Genomic DNA, 25,343 nt, shown 5'->3' with positions numbered 1-25,343 from the left:
GGCGGCCAAACCAAAACGTGGCATCAGTGCTTGAAGTCACTAACTTCTAGTCTGAGCCATGTTGGTAGATGCAGACTACTTGGTTGGGGTCCGCGTGACTATCGTAACCAATGGTTGGAGACTCTTGGTGACATGGCTCAGAATCGATCACAATGGCGTCGGTGTATACACTCCCTGTCTTCCCTTAAACTAAGAGATTAAAATCGCTTCATATCTTTCTTTCTACGAACCAATTCTTTCTTCTTGTACTATATCTCTATATGCAATCTTTCTCTTATATATTACTACCTTTGACCTAACCACTGCTATGAATCCGGTGTTCATCTTGTTGTGCTGATGCGGTATGGCAACCTGGACCGATGCACATATGTGCCTGGTCCTACGTTGTAGCTGACTGACTGACCCCGTAACAATGCTAAGTTTCAAAACTGGCTGGGATTCGAAACATTACTAGAAAATACATCAAGCGTACCCAGCAAATGAATTCTTATATGAGAAGCATACTTTTTATACTCTGACACCTTTCTGTTACCTTTTCCGATACGCTTATCTGTTGCATTCAGAATTGTTGTACTGTTTCTTAAGGTTCTGCTCAAAAGTGCAAGTCACAGTTCCAGAGACTATATATAGAAAATCAATTATGGGTCCGATATTCCATTGGTTTGAATAAAAAGGTTGTACTTAAGCTGTATGTTCAACATCAAGTCCAATATTAGCTCAACTAAGTCGATCATGATTCGAAATGAAAAGGAGCACTTGTAAGAAGATAAATCAGTTCAACTTTTATAGCTATAACACTAAAATACTAGTAGTTCGAAGGAAGTTTTTTATATATAAAGTTAGCAATAAGGAGACAGTACAGTCGTGATTCGCCTATTTGTCACGTACGCAATATCTGAACCGTTATTAAAGGCGACATACATTTCCTAATAAACCCCAAAAGCAAGAAGCTATTTACCACATCTCACGAATAAATGTCAATATTAAAAATAATTTCTAAGGTATTTTTACGACGAAATTGTAATTTATGCTTTCTAGTACCAACGAATAAGACATTTCCCGAGACGCTAAAAATGAATCACTTACTTAATCAGTTGGTAAATGGTTACCACAAGACTGATCGCAAACGATAACCATTAAATATACCAATCACTAAGGTTCACTTTTGTTCAACTTTGTACGACATATGACACTTGACAACAATTATGGATAATTCAACTAAAACTACATAGTATTAGTGTTATAACTCTTCCATTTGATTTACTAAAAACAGCAGTCAACTGGCAATTGGATTCATTAGTTCTGATAGGCATATTCAGTAATAACAACACAAGTGTGCAATAGTTAATTATAAGATTTCAATTATCACTATACATGTTTATTTACAAAATACTAAGGTGTATAAATTAAAATTGATCATCATCAATCACATTGCTGCTTGAAAGAGGAAGAATGGGCCATGTAAACAGATTTCCGTCAGCTCCGCAGGTATACAATTCTAAACGACGATCGTTCCAAACACATGCACGTATCTAAAATTCATAAAAACTCTGCTGAGGACAAACGGTATTTTAAATATAAGTACTTAGAAGTAAAGCCTCAATAATGGATGCACGTCCAAATGCATTCGTGGGATGTGTGCTTCAGTCTGAATCAACGCTAAACTAATGAACCATGAAAAAGAAACAGTTAGCACTTAAACATACAAATTAACTAGACCACGACTAACTAGCACACCAAGTTTGGCTTCAGTCATGATGCATTGAACTGAATAGAGTTAGGCAATTCCGCTATTTCGCGCACTCGAAAGGTTGTATTACCTAATGAAGAAACTGGTAGGGATGTAGGAAGCTGATGTAACACTTATCAAACTACTTCAACTATTATTCGGGTGAGGTATGTACCTACAAAGAGACGTTAGGAGATGACAACTAAGATATTGAATTATAGATAAGTCAGCTAATTAGAACCAATCTGAAGTTACTAAGGTTATTAGGGATGTCGCACATTGGCACTAGGATTATGATTCCGATATGTACCAAAGTGAATCTAAGAATAACTGAATTGTAAGTCTGGTCAATAGTAAAAATAAAGTACATCTACAAAGACTTTTTTGCATATTTAGTTAGGTATAAGATATGAATATCAAAGCCACAGTGTATAACAAAATAGTGAGTTTACTAACAAATAAAAAACAGTTGGGATAATTCAAGAAACCCACTTTTGAAAAGTGTCGCGTTATAATTTTAGTCGATGTGTTGTGTTTAGACGCTGAAGCAATTAATAAGCGGTTTCTTACAGGAACAAAAATACATAACGATGAGGCTCCCCACAAATCGCCTATTGACATATGTGTGGTATCCAATCTTATTGGCAAGACAGACGATTGTGGACTCTGATTCCCACTTCCTGAGGAATTAGAACTTGTGAAAGTTTGATTCCCAGCGTCAGAAATTTGGTTACTTTCCGAGTTGAGAATTATGTTTCCAAAGTTCACGGGACGCAATCTAGGAATATGTGATGATTGCTCACAATCACCAGGACCAGACGTCCAAAGACGAAGGGATGCAGCATTTGCGGTTAAACCGGAACCACCCCATGAAATTAAATGCAAACCATCTGATGAAAATTTGAGGCCTAGCACAGGTCCTGTATGTGCAATAGCTGAAAAAAAAGTACAAAAACCTGTACACCTTTTGGGTGGTTGTTTATCTTAAATGTATGATAAAATGGAATGTAAAAGCAGACTGACGAAATTGAAAAATCTCATTTATTTGAAAACCATATCGTATTTGTTTTATGAATGTTCATGTGATTGGTTTAAAGAGGATTTACTTCATGAAAATTGAGTAACCCGTAAACTAACGACTCATCTTTTGAGTCAACTCATGAAAATGGATAGGCGTAAACCCTAATTAAAAATATGAGAGAAACACGGCTAATATCAAAAAGCATAAGACGATATTTGCACACGCAATTCAACACGGTGACTAGCAAATGTGTTATATAAAACTTCACAAAGATAAATGATTGATAAGAAAAAAGCAGGTTGTGTAGAACAATCATCGAGACTAAATGTCTTGTTCATTTTCAAATAAACACACTGGATGAGCTTTGGTAAACAGATGGAATATTTTATTTATTTAAATACGTAAATATTGGCAATGTGAGTTATTCAAGTTAGTTTAACCGTTATATTAGTGAATCTGATAACGTGCTTCTACCAGTCGTGTAAAATTACCTTGCAATTAGGCGTTAAGTACATACTATACATACGGACACTGATAGTCAACTAATTAGGTAAGCTAATACCGGTCACATAAATATTGAAAGGATTTTTCTCATGTAAGAGATCTACATCACCGTTACCTGCAATCATTACAGCTGTTTTCAGACTGTCAGCAATCACATATTCGAAGAATAACAATGGAGTTGGAACGTTGCGTACCTAGACTGATCGGTAGGGACAATAGAGGTGATTGTAAACTATTAATATCTTTGAATAGGTTGTATACAGAAAATTCAAGATATTAATAAACTTCTCAGGCACACCCTTCTTCAATAGACAATCCCAGAGAACAGTCCTGTCCAACGAATCGAAGGCAGCCCTGATGTCAAGAAACATTACGATTGTTGACCTGTAATAAGTATGAGGGTGTTCTGACATTTAGCGTCGGTTGAAGATATGATCAATACATCTACGACCAGAACGAAAACCAACCTACTCGCGAGTCAATCTTCCACGGGTTCTGAACAATCTACGAAGTATGACGGAAGCCAATAGTTTAGACGCAATCGGAAGTGGACTTATCCCTCGATAGTTTTTGCATAGGTGATGTGGACCCTTTTTAAAGATAGGGACGATTATCGACTCATTCCATGATGTTGGAACAGTCTCTAACTGCCAGACCTTTGCAAACAACTCAGCCAGTTCCGTAACCAGAAAGTCACCACCATCTTTAAAAGGGGCCGGAGTTAGGTCATCTGGGCCTAGTGGTTTGTAGCGCCTCAAGAATTGGAGTTTCTTCGGTATTCCGTGACACGCTACGATATGCCTGATTACCACTTCGGTCACTGTTTTTGCCCGTTGGTCTGCAATGGGTATGGCATCTACCCAACGTGTAGCATGTTCCGTCATCACTAGCAGGTGCTGGTTACCACTCGCCGTCTGTAGAAACGGTCCCATCACATCCTCCGACCATAGACCACCAACTGCGGTTACTGGGATTGACTGTAATGGCGGTTGTGCGTATCGATCGCTTTTCATTAGTTGACACTGCTGGCAAGTTAACACGTATTAAGCCACATTGTCTCTCATGCCTGGCCAGTATGCACTTTGCCGTAGTAAATCCGTCGTTCTTGTGATGCCTGCATGTGCTACCTGGTGACACTCGTGTATCACCTTACGCCGCCAGTCTTTCGGGATCACAGCCACCCAATTCTCGTCATCGTCCTGTCAGGTCAGGACTCTATACGTGTTCACTCTCAGTCAGTTCTTTTGCCGAAGCAGCATTATTACCTCCTTGTCCATTGTTCGTTTGTCGACGTCTGCTACCTCTCTTATCACTCTGATTACCTCTCGAAGGTTAGGGTAAGCTTTCTGCTGCTGGACGAGTTCTAATGGGTCTCCCTCTAAACTCTTCACCGCGTATGCTGTCAATGGAAGGTCGGCTTCCATGTCTGGTCTTGACAAGTAATCCGCCATTACGTTTTCCTTCCCTGGAGCATGGCCGATACTGAAGTCGTACTCTTGCAGATGTATCATCCATCGCGCCAACTTCCCTTGCTGTTTTCAACCACTGCAGGGGTTTATGGTCAGTCTCAATGTGGAATCGTTTACCTAAAAGGTACGGTCTCCATTTGTCTATTGCCCACACTACTGCTAAACACTCCTTGTTTATCGTTGAATACTCCTGTTCGGCGGGTGTGAGAACGCGACTCCCTTATTCCACCATTCTATCAGACTGACTCAAGACGCACCTACATTATGATCACTTGCGTCTGTGTCCACTAAACGGTTTCTCGGGTTCAGGCAGCCTCAGTGTCATCCGACGATCGTCTAGCATGTTTTTGATCTGGTTGAACGTTCGTTCGGCAGTCTCAGTCCACGTAAACTTAGTGTTGCTCAACAACTTATATAGGGGTGCTGCTATTTTGTTGAAATTCTTGACAAACCGATTGTAAAACGCCGCCCTTCCCAAGAACTGTCTCAACTTTCTTTTCGAATTAGGCACTGAAATATTCCTTATGGTAAGAATTTTCTCCGGCAATGGTTTTATTTCTCCATTTCCCACTTTATGTCCCAACAACGTGACGCTGCTTTTCGCTATCTGCGACTCATCCTTATTAATTCGAAGTCCAAATTCGTAAATTCGCTTTAAGACTGTTTCCACATGCTTGACGTGATCTGTTTTTGTCTGACTGTACAAAACTACATCGTCGCCATATACCTCGACGTTGCCTAGATCTTTGAGTAGTAGCACTATTAATCTTCTGAAAGTAAACGGTGCCCCCGCCAACCCGAACGGTATTCGTTTAAATTGATACTGTTTATTACGTACAGTAAATGCTGTCTTGCTTCGATCGCTATCTTTTATAGGCAGTTGCCAATAACTTGACTGCAAATCCAGCACTGTAAACACCGTAGCATTCTGTAGCCGATCTAACGTTTCCACCACTGTTGGCATTGCACAACGTTTCAGGTCTGTTATATTATTCAGTTCTCTGAAGTCGACACAAAATCTATGCTTCCCATTAGGTTTCTTTACCAAGAGTACCGGCGAGCTATACGGGCTGTCCACTTGCTCAATTATACATTCTTTCAACATCTCCTGAACCTGTCGATTTACCTCGGCCTCTAACTGCACCGGGACACGGCGTGTCGCAAATATATTTACTCGATCGTCCCTTATTGGGATTTTGTGCTTTACTTTGTCACAAAATCCATAAGGCTCCCCATCTCCAGTGAACAGTTTCTCATACTTTGTGCACAACTCGTTAGTGTTTGGTTTCTTCGACGAGACATCCGCTGCCACTCTTATTTCAGTCACTTCGCTACTTGCCCCCTAATGCCCTGGTACGGCCGAGAGTGGGGAGAGTCCGCTCTCCCTCACGAAATGCTCTCACACGGCCGCGCGTATACAGCCTCTGCCAGGGAAGTCCTACTCATTGCCGTCTCGTGACGGGGGTATTGTTTACGAAAATGAGAGGACGAAAAGCGAATGTCCGGCGCTTTAACCGGATTCCAAACCAATGGTGCACATGGGCTCCAGTATCCTGCGGGAACAAATGGCGCATGAACCACTCGTTGGTCATCGGCTACCATGGGATTGCATCTCCTTACGATGCTCCACTGCCTTGTGGGTTAGACCTTTAGGTCAAAGGCTCGGGAGTGGCCCCTAAGATAACCACCTGCTTCGGTTTGGGCACCCGGGCAGTATCACAGCCCACACACAAATGATGAACTCTCTGTTTATGGAAATTACTTTTCTCGCTTCGAAAAACAATCAATTGATTCAAACTATTATCATTACAATTATTGTCATTATTATTATTATTATTATTATTATTATTATTATTATTATTATTATTATTATTTACCACATTATTCACCCTCTTTTATACTTATACAGCGGCTCGTCTTTGGTGGAAATTCGACTGTATCTAAACGTTCTCGTGTCACTGTCCGGTTGAAAATTGTATGTTATCAACGAATATAAGTACTGAAGCAGTTTTTCTGAAACCACGTGCACCATTCAAACTGGCTGCCTTCAACGTTCGCACACTTATGCAGGTTGGACAACAGATAGGGCTGGCTATGTCTTTGGAAAGTCTTAATATCGATGTCTGCTGTCTATCCGAGACCCGTATTCAAGACTCTGGTGAAGTACTACAAATTCGCTCTCCATTTGTCGCTTCGAAAAGCTTGTTTTACGTGCGCTTATCCGGAGACCCTGTGGCATCTTCGTCTGGTCTTGCTGGCGTTGGTGTCGCACTAAGCGCTAGAGCTGAGGCAGCACTAATCGATTGGATCCCCATTAACAGTCGGTTATGTGATGTTAGATTAAAAAGTTCCGTCAAAGTGAGAAGAAATCGGCGTGAGAAACGATGTCTTTTCGTCATCTCCGTTTATGCCCCGACAGATTGCAGCCCGGATGCAATCAAGGATGAATCCTACCACCAGTTATCTGTTCTCCAGAAAGTGCGTTCGACAGATATTGTAGTACTAGCCGGAGACTTGAATGCTCAGGTCGGGCATCTAGGCACAGAAGAGAACCGTTTAGGTGGCCGATGGGGACTCCTTGGCCGCAGGTCAGATAACGGGGACCGTCTACTGCAATTTTGCACAGACCACAACCTGTTTCTGGCTAGCAATAACTTTCGGCACAGTCATCGCCGATGTGCCACCTGGCGTCCTCCCTCTGCATCTCAAGCCTGGACTCAGATTGATCACATCGCAATCAGCTACCGCTGGCGTGATTTTGTACAGGACTGCCGCTTCTTTTGGAGTACCTATCTAGACTCTGACCATGCCCTGGTCTGCGTCAATCTTGCCTTACTTTTCAGTGGACAACGAAGTGACCGCCATCAACGGATTGATATTAGCAAGCTGGTTGCAACTTCTGTTGCTTTTAAGTATCGAACCGAGCTAGCTTCTATGCTAGCTACCATTCCATCGAAAAGTATAGATGAGCATTGGTTGCAATTGCATGACGCCATGAAAATGGCGAGTAAAGCCTCTTGCGGCTTCGCGAAACGTCCCGCTTATAAGCACTGGGTTTCTGCAGGTTCCTTACAACTCATTGAAGCCCGTCGGTCTACTCCGGGTGACCGTGAGTTTGACCATAAACGAAGGATGTTACGTAATGAAATTGAACAAAGCTTGCGTAAGGACCGAGAAGCCTGGTGGTCGAAGCGCGCTAATGAGCTGGAAGCAGCAGCTGCATCTGGTAACTACCGGAAGCTCTTCCAACTCATCCGAGCCACTGGCAGCAAGAAGTCTGGTGTGAGCGAAACAATCTTCGAGGATGATGGGATGCCAATCACTAACATCCATCGACGTCTTGGACGATGGGCAGAATTCTTCGAAGGGCAGTTCGACTGGCCTGCTGCTCCTGCAACATCGGTCAGACTGTCCTGCCCTCCATGGCCGGTGACGACTGATCCACCAAACGAGGAGGAAGTCCGCAAGGAACTCCAACTCTTGAAGCGTTACAAATCACCTGGCCCAGATGACTTACCTCCGGCTCTTTTTAAAGATGGTGGTGACTTTTTGAGTAAGGAATTGACGACGTTGTTTACAAAGGTTTGGGAACTAGAGAGTGTACCAACGTCATGGAATGAGTCGATAATCGTCCCTATCTTTAAAAAGGGTCCACATCACCTATGCAAAAACTATCGAGGGATAAGTCCACTTCCGATTGCGTCTAAACTATTGGCTTCCGTCATACTTCGTAGATTGTTCAGAACCCGTGGAAGATTGACTCGCGAGTAGGTTGGTTTTCGTTCTGGTCGTAGATGTATTGATCATATCTTCAACCGACGCTAAATGTCAGAACACCCTCATACTTATTACAGGTCAACAATCGTAATGTTTCTTGACATCAGGGCTGCCTTCGATTCGTTGGACAGGACTGTTCTCTGGGATTGTCTATTGAAGAAGGGTGTGCCTGAGAAGTTTATTAACATCCTAAACGCCCTATGTAAAAACACCTCAGGCAGAGTGAGGGCATACAACCACCTCTCTCCATTGTTCCATTCGAGCAGTGGGGTTAGGCAGGGTTGCCCAATCTCACCATTCCTCTTCAACATTCTGGAAACAGCTCTGATGAATGTAAGTAATGGGTGTGTGGATCTGTTGCCTGGAGAAAGACTTTTCGACCCTGAGTATGCGGACGATATTGTCTTACTGAGCGATAATGCCCAAGGCATGCAATCCGCACTTAATCAGTTGGCAATCAGTGTTCGTAGGTATGGTATGTGCTTTGCACCTTCGAAGTGCAAAGCACTTCTACAAGACTGGCAGGATTCCAATCCTGTACTCACCCTGGATGGTGAGCAGATAGAAATAATCGAGAAGTTCGTGTATCTGGGTAGCTGCATAAGTGCTGGTGGGGGTGTGAGTCATGAGATCAATGCACGTATGGTGAAAGCCAGAGCGGCTTATGCCAATCTGGGCCACCTTTGGCGCCTTCGTGATGTTAGTCTGGCTGTAAAAGGTCGGATCTACAACGCGTCTGTGAGAGCAGTTTTGCTCTATGCTTGTGAAACCTGGTCTCTCCGAGTTGAGGACGTTAGACGACTCTCTGTGTTCGATCATCGCTGTCTCCGAAGGATTGCTGACATTCAGTGGCAACACCATGTCAGTAATGCAGAGGTTCGGCATCGTGTGTTCGGGCACAGAGATGATAATTCAATTGGTGTCACCATCTTGAAACACCGACTTCGGTGGCTTGGACATGTTCTCCGAATGTCGTCCCAGAGAATTCCACGTCGTGCATTATTTGCCGACTCTGGGACTGGTTGGAAGAAGCGGAGAGGTGGTCAGTGCATGTCATGGTGTCGTGGCATGAAAGAAAGCTGCAAAGGACTGGCTTCTGTTGGTCCTTCATGACTCCCTGGTTGGGGTCTGAGAGATAATGAAACACAGTGGCTAGAGACGTTATCAGATATGGCTCAGAATAGAAGCCAGTGGCGGTCCTGCCGTAACTTTCATTTACTTTCTTCATAAAAAGTGGTTGTGTCTCCCTTACCTGAAAGATTTCTTCTGATTGTACCTTTCCGTTCCCTCATTTCTACCATACTACCTTACACCAATCTCCTCGTTACTGTTCTCTTTTTTTTGCGCTCCTTAGCTTTGTTTTTTCTATTTTTCTTCGAATTCTCATTGTTTTGTGTGGCGCACATATATTGACGCTCTCTTGTACCAATATCCATGTGTTCAAATAAATAAATAAATAAATAAAACTTCGCTACTTTCGTGTATTGATAATGAACCATACTTTGTGACCACCTTACCGCTTCTTAAGTCAACTATCGCTCTTTCTTCTCTTAGTAAGTCTGCTCCTAATATCGGTCTCGATAAGCTTGTGGTTACCACAAACGGAAAATTTATCTCAACATCACCCACTTTTACGACACTGCTAGACACCCCTAACACTTCTAACATGTGCCCTCCTATGGTGTGGACAGCTAATGTACATGGCTTGAGTCTCTTACATTGCTCTTTGCCTATTAATGTTACTGCTGCCCCCCATATCGATCAGACACACTAAATCTCGTTCATTTATGTTCACTCTCGAATAAACTGCCCCTCTATCTACTAGTGCAACAACTCCCAGATTCCTAGGGTAGAAAGAACACATGTTATAACGTCTAAAATATCTGCGTCTTCGTCTTGTTGGACAGTTTATATTCCAATGTCCTATCCCTCCACAAGCGTAACATTTATCATTCCTTTTATGATTCACCAGTATTGCCGAAATCTCACGCTCCAGCTCCTCAATCTTCTTCTCGACACTATTTATCTCCTGCTTTCCGCACCCGACCGGAGCTACTGTTCGTGTCATCAGCTGTCGAGTCACCTTCCATATCCATATCCATAGGTTGCGCTGCGTTTACTAGTTCCAGATGCTGGGAAACGGTGGTGGACACACTCTCGATAAACTGCGACGCCAATAACTGTGCCTCCAACTCTTCATCCAGATTCGCCAGCGCACGGCGCAACAACCTGGTTAACTCCACAGCCAGCACCAGTGGGTCACCATCGACCGACAACCTCGCCAACCGGAACTTCTGCAGTGCCTCCTTTCTGTCCACTGGGCTGTCGAACTCCGCCACCAGTCGCTCCGTGACTGTCTTCCATGTAGTCTTCCTGCCAGCACCGTCCAAGCTGTATATATACAGCCTTTGACCCGCCTCTCAGCAGCGTAGCCAGCACCACCATCTCCGCCTTCTGCTCCTTCACACCCACCAGCTCCGCCACGGCCTCAAACTCCTTCAGGAAGCCCACCACATATCCGTCCTCAAATCCCTTCGGCCATGGGATCTTCATCCTTAGTGGAGGTAGAGACACCAAATGTAGTGGAGGAGAACACAGGTGAGGACAACCGAATTATATTTAACACAACATTACCGAGTTACTTGGTAAAATAGAAAAACCATACTATAATACCTCATTTGCAAAATGTTCAATAATTGTCTCGGATTTCACTGTTTTTGCATTTCTATACTAATTGCTTTCTATTCCCGTTCTTCCTTTCTTGATCTTCCCAATCTTCGGCTGCCAGACATTACATTCCTGACTCGCGTTATATACTACTTATGTCAATATAAGTAGCACGCACCACATTCCGACGGGTGCAGTAAACATTCGGTAAATATCACTTACACAGAAAAGTGATAAGACGGCGTCATTATTAAGAAAGGCCGAATAAATTGTATTTCAGAGCAACTACGTCACTTGAAAAATGTCTGTTAGTAAGCTGACATGATAGTATATATTTTTAAAGCTTAATCTGTGGATATTCCTTTAATTTTGGTGCATCTTAGGTGTGACTTTACATCAGATCTTTCGGTGATATATTGGGTATCATATTTAATAAATTCATATTATATAAGAAACAGAGAATGACAAAAAGAATGAGTAACTAAAATACTGCATAACAACTTTAGGCTGTTATTAGTTTCATAAATGAACACCTCGACCACTCTAACTGACTTTCAGATGTTCACTATTTCAGAAATGTCGGATATTCATTTGATGTTTCATGAATGTATCGACTACTACTCCTAAATGGAGTGGTATTTTCCGCTTACAAGTCTGAATGTTACTTATAAACCAGTTATTCTGTCGATAACGCTAATACCTTTTTTGTTTATATTGAATGATGATATTTATTTTTAATCACCATATAGTGATATTCAGTTGTGTAGCTGGGATATCCGAAAGGATATAAATAAAAGTAAAATAATCGAATTTCTTACATAATGTTGCAATAGTTTATCCGTTATTTATTACAAAAGGATTTACTTTTGTTTGTATAATGAAAAGATTGACATGAAGTTAAAAATACTGTTTACAGTTCTCAAAATCAAAATTCCAGGTCTGAAATAAATCAATCATCCCTGCAGCTTTCTGTAGCCTTTAATAACTTAATGATATCAACGCTGTTAAGAATCCTAAGTAAGGTTTATGATATAAGCTATTTATAAAGGAACTGTATTGAGTTCCGTGGAATTCAATTCATTAAAACAATGTTAAACGTTATAGGTGCTACATTCTTCCAGGTTTTTATCAGTGGAAATGAGCTTTTTATTCCTAGATTATTACTATCGTAATGGCAACTGTGTAAGTGCCATGTGATCATATGGTAGATGGTAATCACATTGATGAAATGAATAAACTGACGTTTTTCTCTGGGGCTCGGTTATTAAACCAATTTCGATCACTAGTATTTAGCAGAGTTAATAATAACTAATTAATAGAACCCAGTATCCAAGTGAGGACTTACATAACTGAGTCTAGCAACACACTTTGTGTGGGAGTTAACGAAAATGACCGGAGTTTGCATCTATGACTGTTTGTTCGGAAGTGAACTGCCTTTACCTACAACAATAGTTTCATAAGTTCTAAACACAAAATTGGTGTTGAAATTTTCTAGATGCGATGGTTGATAAAAGATAAGAAGGACTTCACCCATTAGAGGTTTGTGGCATTGTGAACGGATAAATCTTTGGAACTGGCAAAAGGTTATTGAGTCTGACTAATGGTGTACGGTTAAACAGAATTCAAATAGAAAATAACTTGGAGATATATAGTTCAGGAACAATAGTCACATATACATTCAAACAGTCATAGGATTCTAATGGTATTTCCATTTATAAGAAAACTAATTTGATTACAATGATATCGATTATTGTAAGTTTTCAAACTTTATTTTCCTAAACAAACCCTTTAATTGAATTTCCTACTTTCAGCTTTCGCATCCCAATATCATCATCACTTTGTTTTAGATATAATAAAGTCTAAAAAAAAGCATAGTTATGGACTACATTATTTCTGTTTGCCTGATTTTCTGATGATTAAACGAAAGTGTAAAGTGTATGAACAATCGTGTTGGATAGGGAAAACAAAATAGTTACTGAGTAACCTTATTGAACTAGACGAAAGACAACTGAAAAATGAACAAGAGCAAAGTGGGAAATAACAACTGATTCCTTAGTTTCAAACTTCCAAGCATGATGCATCCTCAATAGAAAGCAATCGATTTTCGTGGTTACAGAGCAAGCTCGCAAAGACAGGATTTAAAGACTATCAGATTTTTTATTTCTTCTTGGAAAATAGTTGGCCATAAAGTCGTCTTACACTAATCCAACCATCATAATTCCCTAGAAGACTTAAGGTAAACCAAATATTACATTAATTTATCAAAAATAATAAATATGTATGTTTCAGTAACAATGTGTGGAAAACCAAAGAATAATTCTGCTAACCTTCATTAGAATATCCCAAATCACTTTGTGGATCATTTTCTCTGTTCAGAGAATATATCGGTTTTGTAGGAAACCTGATATCCCAATATAGTACTCTCCCATCACGCCTGATAACAATTTGTGAGAAACAATATATTTGTTTAGCAATACTTTGATATTTTACATGGAAAAATATTTCCAGCTACAAGAAAATACATGAATATTCTAAATTATTTGATATTAACCATTTAGTCCGTAAACTCGATTACCACGCACAAATTTATAGATAATGATGTAATAAAAAAAGTAATTAATTCAGTGATTCAGTTTTGAAATATGTCTGAGGATGAAAAATCTGAATATTTGTTAGTGAACATAAAAAATAGCGGTAAATGTCAACAAGAAATTAGGTGCTAATTTTACTAACTACTCTATCCATAACATTACTATTACCCAGTTAAAAGATAGGAACTGTAACCCTTTTCTCGTCAATAAGCATAGTGCTGCTTTTCTAGACTAGTTCAGTTGTTTCGTTGAGAATGTAGTCACTGCTCAATCGTAGATGCCACCGTGGCATGGTGTTCAAGCTTGGTTATTGTAATTATTCAGTCAGGCTATGTTGGCTGGATCACTTATTCCCTTATGTCTGTCATGCCATGAACGTCGGTCGAACAGTAAGACTAAAAGTGGTAACTTAAAGTTTGAGGGTGTAAAACTGATAAATGTACAAAAGTAAGGTGGCGGTAAGATTTCCCACAGACGACCAACATCAGTGGTGCCATCTCATGATGGAAACAAGAGGTTAGGAAAGATCTGTCTTAGAAGTTACACAACAGATTTACGTCTCCGGTGGCAAGGACTTTAATCTATGGAGCTAATATATCAGAACTCGTGACACGCCGTATAAGCCAGACTCAAGCAGTTGTACTTAGGCTTTATACTCAAGCTCGCAGGCTATCCCATTTTCACTTTAGGTACCTCAAGAAGTATCCATCAATCACGTGAACAATTTGGAGGTGGAAAGTGGCCACATACGTTAAACACCACTCAAGATCCTTTTGTTCATGATCAAATCCCTTCGTCACTTCTTAATACTTTTATCCCTAATCCCTACCCTTCTCCTATAACTTTATTTTTATCACCACGCATCACCAATTCTAGCCTCCTGGATCGGCGCCCTAAACTACATGTTAGGGCATTCAGTGTTTGAACCTTAGATAAAATAAAATATGATTCATTAGCTAGAGCACTAAAATCTCTTGCTATCGACATACATTATTCTCAGAAACACATTTACATCATACGAGTGTGACCATTTAATTGGCCTCATTAATTCGATATAGAGAACCATCTTGATTCACATTCCATGTATCTGAAGTCTCGACTGTTACCTCTCGTAGACTCATTAGCGTAGGCGAGATATCCGTCTACCAAACAAAGGACGTGTTTACTGCGCAGCAGTTTGTTCTGTCCTACTTTATGGCAGTGAAACATGGCCAGCAAGAGTGGAGGATATTCGTAGGTTACTAGTATTTGACCATAGGTGTCTTCGAAACATTGCTCGTATATCCTGAGACCATCGAATAAGTAACTCAGTTGTTAGGAAACGGGTACTAGGTAAGGATGGCAAATCAATTGATGAAGTAGTGAAACTTCATCAGTTGAGATGGCTGGGACATGTGTTACGTATGCCCAACGACCGACTACCTCGACGTGCTATGTTCAGTGGTATAGGAGTAGGTTGGAAGAAAGCTAGGGGCGGCCAAACCAAAACATGGCACAACTCCATGAAGTCACTGACAAGTGGACTGAGTCATGTTGGTAGGTGTAGACTACCTGGTTGGGGACCGCGAGACGATAGCAACCGATGGTTGGAGACCCTGAATGACATGGCTCAAAATCGTTTGCAATGGCGCAGGTGCATCCACTCTCTGTGTTCTCCCAAATTCTAATCTTCTGAATTCTTCATGTCCCATTTTTTCCTCTTTCCAAATTTATTTCACTGGATTATACTACTTGAGTAACATCTTCAAACCCTAGTCTTTCCGATTACTGCTTATACTCTTACTACCTCTACCACTATGTGATTTGAATCGACAACTGCATCTCTGTGCTAATGTGGTATGGCAACTTGAACTGATGTACGTACGAAGTTTCACGTTGGACTGACTGACATCAGCGTAGATATGACATTAAGTTTCAGGGTGGAACATGCTTTCCTGGACTATATTCTGATAGACAGCCACTTGTGCGCTTTCCAATTGAGGAGGGTAATAGTCGGAAACGAAAGGAACACACCCTGCTGCTTTTCTGTCGTCTCAATCCAAACTCCCGCTGATTGTAGTTTAGATGAAGTAAAAGTAAGTTTTACAGTATGTTTCCCACTCCAGTTCAAAAAGTCAAACGCTTCTTTGTACTCGTAGCAGAGGATTTTAACCCTCAAGTAGCTAGTCTAAACTAAAATGAAAGATATTTAGAGGGGTCTTATAATATTCCAGCATAGTGAACAGGCAACGACAACCGCATGCTGAAACTATGGTCAGACAACCATTTATTTTTAGCAAATACCAACCTTAAGTATAAAGAAACATCATGTGACCTTCCTAAAATCGACCCAATGATGAAACTAAATAGACCATATCCACACCAACCGTTGCTAGTGAGGCTCAGTAGTAGATCGCTACTTGTCCTAGGGCACATGTATAGATTCTGACAATGTTACAGTACGATTTCGCATTTGTCTGAGTCTGGAAACAACAAAATCACCGCAAGAAGACTCCTTAATCTTCAGCTCGTCGAACACCTAGAGGAGCATTTATCCGATCATCAAAGCAATGCTTAGCCCGATGTACGTTGGGACAATATTCAAACAGCTGCGAAAACAACAGTGATATTTACTAATGACTTAAACAAAAAGGTTTGGAAAAATCACAGGATTTTAGTGGCGTCTGCCGGATTGACAGATGTTCGGAAATTTATCCCATCAGACTCGGAACACGACGAGGAGTGAAGCCAACTTGAACGCACAATGACTAGAAGTCTATAAAATTATCGCGAACAGCGGTGGCAGCTGGGCCAGTAGAGACGGAAAGGACAGCAGTGATAGACAACCAATAACAACTTCCAGACATATCAAAGAAACCAGTGTTAAAAATCGAAAGTAAATGAGACAATTTCGGTAGAAGATGGGGCATTGATCTACTATTAGCCCAGGAGATTGGTAAGATGGGCATAGTATTTTGAGGAACAGTATGGCTGGTTTCCAGCTACGCCACTGTGGATCTATACATCATGTTTTGACACATAGACACATCTAATGACGCCCAACAAAGGCTGTATTTCTTGACTTTAAGAAAGCGCTCAACTCCGTAGATTGACAGGCTTTATAGCAATATCTGTCATTGAAAAACGCACCAAAGAAGTACGTCAACTTTGTACAGACTCTCTAATCAGACACTACTAGTCAATTCAGGATTGATAGCATCAAGTGTTCGCCGAGGTCGTCCGTTTCCCCACTTTTTAACCAACTTTGCCATAGATATCCTTTCAGAGATAACACTTTTCTCATTAACCACTTTACTTATCTTAAAAGTCTCGTCAGCTTTGGTGGGATTGAGTGGGACGAAATCTGGACATGGATTTAAGAAGCTCGCTTGAATTTCACTAACTTACGTCACCTGTCCATCTCCCAACCAAAAGATGAGTATACTTTGCAGAAGTTCCTTTCGTTCTACTTTGTGGTTGTGAAACATGGCTTTTAAAAATGAAAGACATTCGTAGGTAACTAGAATGTTGTCATAGATGCCTTCATGTATTTTGGGACCATTAAGTGTGAAATGCTGACGTTAGACACACCATATTAGATGTAGATGGCAAATCATTTGATATGCACAGTGATTCGTGGTCGCCTGAGATGGCTGGGACATGTATTACGTATCCTCAATCACGCTCTTACTTCAATGTAATCAGTCAGTCATCCACAATGTATGACCAGGCACATATATACATCGGTCCGAGTTGCCATACCTCATTAGCACAAGATGAACACTAAATTCATAGAAGCAGTTACTTCAATAATGCTTCGACACAAGATGATAGTTGATGTGAGCGGTTAGAAGAAGGCTAGGGACGGCCTAACCAAGGCATGGAATCAGTCCATGTAATCACTAACTGTTGGATTGAGATACATGGGTGAGTGTAGACTATTTGGTTGGGGTCAGTGGGATCCTCATAATCAATGGATAGACTTTAGGTCACATAGCTCAGAATCGCTTGCGATGGAGCAGGTGCATTCGCTATTTATCTCCGTCTTAATTTTGAGCACAAAGATTAACTTACAATTTTTTATTTCACCAACCTACATTTCCTTTCCAAAACAAAATTCATTTCGAAACTTTCTACTACCATCGATACTGTAATTACTTCCATTGCTAAGGCATTTCGCTGTGTCAATACGATGTGGCAACTTTAACCGATGCACATACTTCCCAGGCTCTGTGTGACTAATAGCTGACTATTAATACGTCCTAGAAAAAGCATAAGAATGCACCATGCGAACACACAAGCATCTTTTATTGATATACGTCTAATCACTAAAAAGAATCTGGCTTTTTGTTATTGCTGACCTACGACTTTTTACTTCAGTTTAGGTTTACAAGTAGTGAGTTTTAAAACGGTTTCTAATGTTACCTCACTTCCAATAATACGAAGTCTTAAATTTAGTAAAATTTACTTTTTTGATGGACTGGAAGTGGATTAAAACCATCCAAACACAGTTAGTCGCAATAGAAGCTGATTAGTTATGAATGATGTTAGCGAGTGAACGCATCTTCAGCAGTCACAAGGAGATAAAAGAAACTGTCGAAAACTATTCAGAAATTCCACAATGTAAAAGGCAAATAAATCTGAAGGTAGCACAACAAAGCTAGTACTATGAAAATTATTTTGAGTTGTACATTTATTCGAATAAACAATAAAGATAAATTAGATGGTATTCAAATTAGTGTTTATATACAGAATTCAATGTTTTTTCGTTACTAACCCAAGTAAGTTGATATAAGTTACTCGAAATAAGCTTTTGAAAAAAAACTTATTAATAAGATCAGCAAGAAAGGTTTTCCACAGTGTGGAGCTTTAGATTTTTTTTCGCAATTGACACTTTGGGATAAGTCGTGTATTTATCAGTTCACTTGCACTTTCATAACTAGTTATTTCGGCTGTACAAAGTGTACTCTCTTTTAATACATTGCTGAACATTATCAGTTTGGGTTGTCCTAAGGTGAGTGTAAAACGATCAAAAGTTCTATTATTAAACACTTAGTTGACCTTTTTCATGAAGGCTCTCCAGAAGTATCATTTGAAACTATCTATAAGGTTAGACAATCTAACTCAGAAGCAATATAGATCAGAAATCTATGGACACAGGGTACTGAAGATTCATCATTTTAAGATCTGTGAGTTTAAAAACAAAACGTTCAAGCTCTCATTTTACTTTGGTTTTAAAAATTAATGATGAAAGTAACCATAATACACCCTTGTTAATTTTGGAAGTTTCGACTCATTCTTTACTTGATCACATATTTTTAAAATAAAGTTATTTCCCATCTGTAATCTTGTTCCGTTTTACTACATTACACTACACTTTATTTCCTGATATATGGAAACATTTTCGATTATCTTTTAAATGGTGTAAAATCTATTTTATCGCAAACTTATGTACGAGTACGCTGAAGCCGACTGACGATATCGAAACTTAAATGCAAATACTTTTCAGACTTAAAGAGAATAATCTAAAAGAATTATAGACGATTGTTATAAACTCACCCTCCTGTAACAACAACGTAAGCAGCCCTAGGGGACCAAGTAACTTGTGTAAGGCCTGATTGAGAATGACTTCCAAGTAGTGTAGTGACTGTACAACCCATAAGAGGATCAACTAAAACGGCGCGGCCAGTTGATTCACCACTACATGGTCCTAGACTAACTGCGATCAGATTGTGACTACATGCCACAGGTGACATAGATAACCAGGACAAACTTTGGGCGAAACTTACTGACGTGACGCACTACGACAAAAGAAGAAATAGAAGTCGTCAATGGTGATATTGATATTACTAAAAAGAAGTAGAAAAATATACGCTGTTATACACCAATAAATGACCCTATAACAACATGTTCTGTAGGACAGTAGTTTTCCAAATATATACCAAGAATTATGTTAAGAAGAGAATGCTACTCAGATGCCTAATGCAGTTCGGTAAGTAGGTCTTTATCATATACTATACCGAAGAATCTGCCTTTCTGTGTAAAGAAATAGCTTATTGATTGATTCAAAGTACTTTAGTTACTAACCCCCAAATTACTGGTACGGTCGAAGGTGGGGAGAGTTCGCCCTCCCTCTTGAAATGCTCTCACGTGGCCACGCGTATACAGCCTCTGCCAGGGAAGTCCTACTCACTGCCTTCTCGCAGCGGGGGTGTTGCTTACGAAATTGAGAGGACAAAAAACGAACTTCCGGTTCCTTAACCGGGTTGGTGGATATGGAAGATCCAACTGGGGGAATAGAAAACCGTGATTCCAAATCAATGGTGCACACGGGCTCCAGGATCTTGGGGGGGAAATGGCGTATGAGCCTATTGTTGGTCACCAGATACCATGCAACTGCATCTCCTAATGTTGCTCCACTGTCTTGTGGATCAGACCTTTTGGTTAAAGGCTCGGGGAGCAGCACCCTAAGAAAAACACCTGCTTCGATTTGAGCAGTATCCCAGCCCTCACGCAAATCAAATGATTGGTGAGGTGCATATATATTTGATGCCTCATTGTGCCAATGTTCGTGTGTTTAATTAATTAATTAACTAGAATTAAAGCATGGACACCATTATATCTGTTTCAGTTTTACCTAGATCATAAGTCCACATAACAAATCCGGCTCATAACTTGGTGAACAAATATGAATGCAATTTCTCAAATGCAACTTAGTAGCCATTTTTATTTAGTTGAACACATAAATGTTGGTACAAGGGGGCACCATAAATATATGCGCCACACAAAACAATGAGAATGGGAAGGGAAAAAAGAAGGTAACGTGCATATAAGAAAAAAGAAGTACAACAATGAACAGAAATTGGTGTATAGTAGTGAAACAACAATAATGGGATGGCCAGTTCAAATAGCAAAAGTACAGCCACAGACAATCCTTCCAAATAAGGTTACGTCTTTCTTTTTATGAAGAAAGTGAAATAAAGTTACGGCAGGACCGCCACTGGCTTCTATTCTGAGCCATATCTGATAACGTCTCTAGCCACTGTGTTTCATTATCTCTCAGACCCCAACCAGGGAGTCATGAAGGACCAACAGAAGCCAGTCCTTTGCAGCTTTCTTTCATGCCACGACACCATGACATGCACTGACCACCTCTCCGCTTCTTCCAACCAGTCCCAGAGTCGGCAAATAATGCACGACGTGGAATTCTCTGGGACGACATTCGGAGAACATGTCCAAGCCACCGAAGTCGGTGTTTCAAGATGGTGACACCAATTGAATTATCATCTCTGTGCCCGAACACACGATGCCGAACCTCTGCATTACTGACATGGTGTTGCCACTGAATGTCAGCAATCCTTCGGAGACAGCGATGATCGAACACAGAGAGTCGTCTAACGTCCTCAACTCGGAGAGACCAGGTTTCACAAGCATAGAGCAAAACTGCTCTCACAGACGCGTTGTAGATCCGACTTTTTACAGCCAGACTAACATCACGAAGGCGCCAAAGGTGGCCCAGATTGGCATAAGCCGCTCTGGCTTTCACCATACGTGCATTGATCTCATGACTCACACCCCCACCAGCACTTATGCAGCTACCCAGATACACGAACTTCTCGATTATTTCTATCTGCTCACCAACCAGGGTGAGTACAGGATTGGAATCCTGCCAGTCTTGTAGAAGTGCTTTGCACTTCGAAGGTGCAAAGCACATACCATACCTACGGACACTGATTGCCAACTGATTAAGTGCGGATTGCATGCCTTGGGCATTATCGCTCAGTAAGACAATATCGTCCGCATACTCAGGGTCGAAAAGTCTTTCTCCAGGCAACAGATCCACACACCCATTACTTACATTCACCAGAGCTGTTTCCAGAATGTCATCGATGGCAAAGTTGAAGAGGAATGGTGAGATTGGGCAACCCTGCCTAACCCCACTGCTCGAATGGAACAATGGAGAGAGGTGGTTGTATGCCCTCACTCTGCCTGAGGTGTTTTTACATAGGGCGTTTAGGATGTTAATAAACTTCTCAGGCACACCCTTCTTCAATAGACAATCCCAGAGAACAGTCCTGTCCAACGAATCGAAGGCAGCCCTGATGTCAAGAAACATTACGATTGTTGACCTGTAATAAGTATGAGGGTGTTCTGACATTTAGCGTCGGTTGAAGATATGATCAATACATCTACGACCAGAACGAAAACCAACCTACTCGCGAGTCAATCTTCCACGGGTTCTGAACAATCTACGAAGTATGACGGAAGCCAATAGTTTAGACGCAATCGGAAGTGGACTTATCCCTCGATAGTTTTTGCATAAGTGATGTGGACCCTTTTTAAAGATAGGGACGATTATCGACTCATTCCATGATGTTGGAACAGTCTCTAACTGCCAGACCTTTGCAAACAACTCAGCCAGTTCCGTAACCAGAAAGTCACCACCATCTTTAAAAGGGGCCGGAGTTAGGTCATCTGGGCCTAGTGGTTTGTAGCGCCTCAAGAGTTGGAGTTTCTTGCGGACTTCCTTCTCTTAGAAGACCACTCCCCGAGCCTTTGACCGAGAGGTTTGATCCACAAAGTAGTGGACCGACATTAAAAGATGCGGTTCCGTGGTATCTGGTGACCAACAATAGGTTCATGCGCCATTTGTTACCTCAGGATCCTGGAGCCTATGCGCAACACTGGTTTGGAATCACGGTTTTCCAACTCCCCTAGGTGGATCCTCCGTGTCCATCAACCCAGTTTAAGCGTCGGACATTCGCTTTTCGTCCTCTCAATTTCGTAAGCAACACTCGCAACGCGAGAAGTCAGTGAGCAGGACTTCCCTAACAGTAGCTCTATACACTTGGCCATGTGGGAACATTTCGAGAGCGATCTCTGACTCTCCTCACACCAGACTACTTGTCGCCAGTGTCTCGGATGAGATGAAAGAACTTTCGGCAGCTACTGAGTGAAGCTACTGCTTTCAACTCGTTAGCGTTATCCGCCCACCAAGGTTCTCTGCCCTTACGCAAACTTACAAAAATTTCATTACGTAACAGTCTTCGTTCATCGTCAAAGTTGTGGTCACTCGGAGTAGACAAACGTGTCTCAACGAGTTGTAAAGAGCCTGTAAAGACTCAATGCTTATGAGCAGGACGCTTCGTGAAGCCTAGTTTAAAAGCCACACACAACTTCAGAAAGACTACTTCAGAATTCGTATTCGGTGGTAACATTCAACTTCCGACCAGTCAGTGACTTAGGATCGTTTAGAGAGGACAGGATTTCCACTATTGTGTTATTGGAAAAATAACAGAGTAAACTGCTATAACTTGTGACCGCCGATTAGAGGGCAGTGGATTATCGATCGGGCCAAGCACGCGTTAACACGTGCGAGCAGCCTACAGTTCTGATTGGTCCTGCTTTCCGCCTAGCCCAGCCAGTTAAGTCCAAAACACCAGTCTCAGCCTCTGAAATATGAATCATGTATTTCAAACATACTCTGTTTATATACCAGTCAAGCAGACCACATCGTACCATAAAATAGAAAATAACATTTGTACAAGACTTGGCCAAATGTGGCTGTGAATGCGGGAGGTAGTGATTAATAGACGGAATAATTCAAGAATGGAAAATCGTATAATAACAGTTCATAGGTTAAAATAAAGCTTATGATAAGAGAAGTATGAATATGAATAGTTTAGTTAATTAACTATTATACGACAAAAATATACGCACAGTATTGGTCCATAAATAGGTCCCAAAAAATTACCACTCATTATTCTTATCGGGACACAACATAAACAAAGGGTGAATAGATAAGTGACGCAGTGTATAATAAAAACGAATGTTAGCAAATAGTTTGGAGTATGATTTTCAGGAATGGGGATTAAAGTATGGATGGTTCCCTTTAGTTGTAGTCATCAACAAGTTCGTATGTGAGCTGAGATACTGCCCGGGCACACAAACAGGAACCGGTAGTTTTCTTAGCAGTCAGTGCCCCCAATACGTTTGGTTCACTTACACATGATACCTAAGCTAGGTAGTTTCATTAAAAACAACAATCAGTACCTCGTGAAGCACTTTACGAAGATATGTGGACAGATATACTTGATAAATTTAGTCGAATTAGTAACAATCGGATTTTTTTGGCAGTGGTAGCTGTGGGTGAGGAGCGTGTTAACCTCCCACTGATACGTTTTATTTAAGTAATAAATACTCCTCGGAAATTTCCAGCCATATTAACCAAGTTCTTGACTTAAATAATAAAAATAGAATTTCATATCAGTTATTACACTCAGTACTCATGCTAACAGCAAAACCTCAGCGGTATGTAAACAAGACAACAAATGATTTGCCCGTCATATGATAAAGGCCCAGACATAAGGAATAACTGTGGGATGTTATCATACATACAGTTCATCACTAGCTAATTGCAGCATTAAAAATGAAAGCAAATGTCATAACTGATAAACGTTTGAACACCTGATTTAACAATGCTTACAACCAAGATAAAGATTTACTAGAATTTCCATGCATAAAACCGTACACACTGAAGTTATGGCGAATTCTGAACTGAATGATTCGGTCGGTATTCAGGAATATCAAGACTAAGACTCGGTTTGTATGCACTTCACACTTACAAGTGCAATCATATTTGTACAGAATTCTAATCAATGGCCAATATTTCACACCGGTGAAAATAAGTACATCGTGGAAATCTACAACAAACTTGTGCAACAGGACTTTATACAAACATAATGAACATATTGGAAAAGTTAGACGTACTTCAAGGCGGTTGGTGTCCCATATCCCAAGCATTTTATTAGCTGACGCCGAAGTGAAAGAACCACTGTCAACTGGATACCATTGTACACAAACGAGTGGGGATCCTTTTGACAGAAATCCTGAACCTTTACTTCTGTTACAAACAGATGCAATCGAAGTGTGTTTAATTGAGTCAAGACTAAAAAAACTTGGGTCTTCAACATCAAAAACATATATGTGGCCGTCCTGTGATCCAACAAGTAGTCTATAGTGCCAAGTGGGACGAAAATGTGATGCTTACAAGCGAGACTCGACGCTGTCGATAGTCATATCGCACAATTGTGCGTTCGATTCAAAGGAGAACACGATCCTATGATCGACATCAATATCTTGGATTCTGTCCCGCAGGTGAGTATTTTGGTATTGATGATCCAGCAAATTATGATGCAATCCGTTCATGTGTTATTATTATTCAGTAAGAAACTGGAGTAGATAGTATTTACAGGAAAAATGCGTAACCCAATACGCACCAGTTAACTTACGAAAGTCCTAAAGGACAGAAGCCAATGTCCAATAACTCCCACTCTTAAGCATTAGGGATTCGAACGTATTCAAATAGTTCTATACATAATAAAAAAAGCTTTCACCTAACGGACTTCCGTGTCTAGTAACAATGGATCACAGATGCCTCCAGTAAAGAACGTAAGTATAATTAACGAAAAAAGTGAAAAAACGGGACCCCATGTTAATTTTATTAGACTGCGATTTGTGAACCTTCTTGCTATGATCTCGGAGATCATTTGTGTTGGAGGGAGCAAAAAGATAAGGCAATATTAACACTGAAATCGTAATTAAAG

At 40.7% G+C, this 25,343-nt stretch overlaps 1 protein-coding gene across 3 annotated transcripts; it reads right to left on the bottom strand.

Annotated features, from left to right (window-relative positions):
* Window positions 1-313: 313 nt before the first annotated feature.
* On the bottom strand, window positions 314-25,343 carry ATCSA-1 (WD repeat-containing protein atcsa-1). 3 transcript variants are annotated; one of them, XM_051211084.1, is made up of 6 exons: window positions 24,788-25,037; window positions 24,508-24,751; window positions 19,297-19,538; window positions 13,495-13,601; window positions 2,222-2,664; window positions 314-1,532 (listed from the first exon to the last, which is right to left on the bottom strand). In XM_051211084.1, exons 1-6 carry the CDS (start codon window positions 24,943-24,945, stop codon window positions 1,407-1,409), a joined length of 1,320 nt encoding a protein of 439 aa, XP_051071119.1. In that variant the 5' UTR covers window positions 24,946-25,037; the 3' UTR covers window positions 314-1,406. The 3 variants fall into 3 exon arrangements, with proteins under 3 accessions (XP_051071119.1, XP_012802390.3, XP_051071118.1); XM_012946936.3 differs by having other exon boundaries at window positions 24,508-25,343; XM_051211083.1 differs by having other exon boundaries at window positions 314-2,664; window positions 13,495-13,675; window positions 24,788-25,343.

Source organism: Schistosoma haematobium, chromosome ZW, assembly GCF_000699445.3.
Source record: "Schistosoma haematobium chromosome ZW, whole genome shotgun sequence".
Classification (NCBI taxonomy): Eukaryota; Metazoa; Platyhelminthes; class Trematoda; order Strigeidida; family Schistosomatidae; genus Schistosoma; species Schistosoma haematobium.
This window is presented reverse-complemented; position numbering and strand designations above follow the sequence as displayed.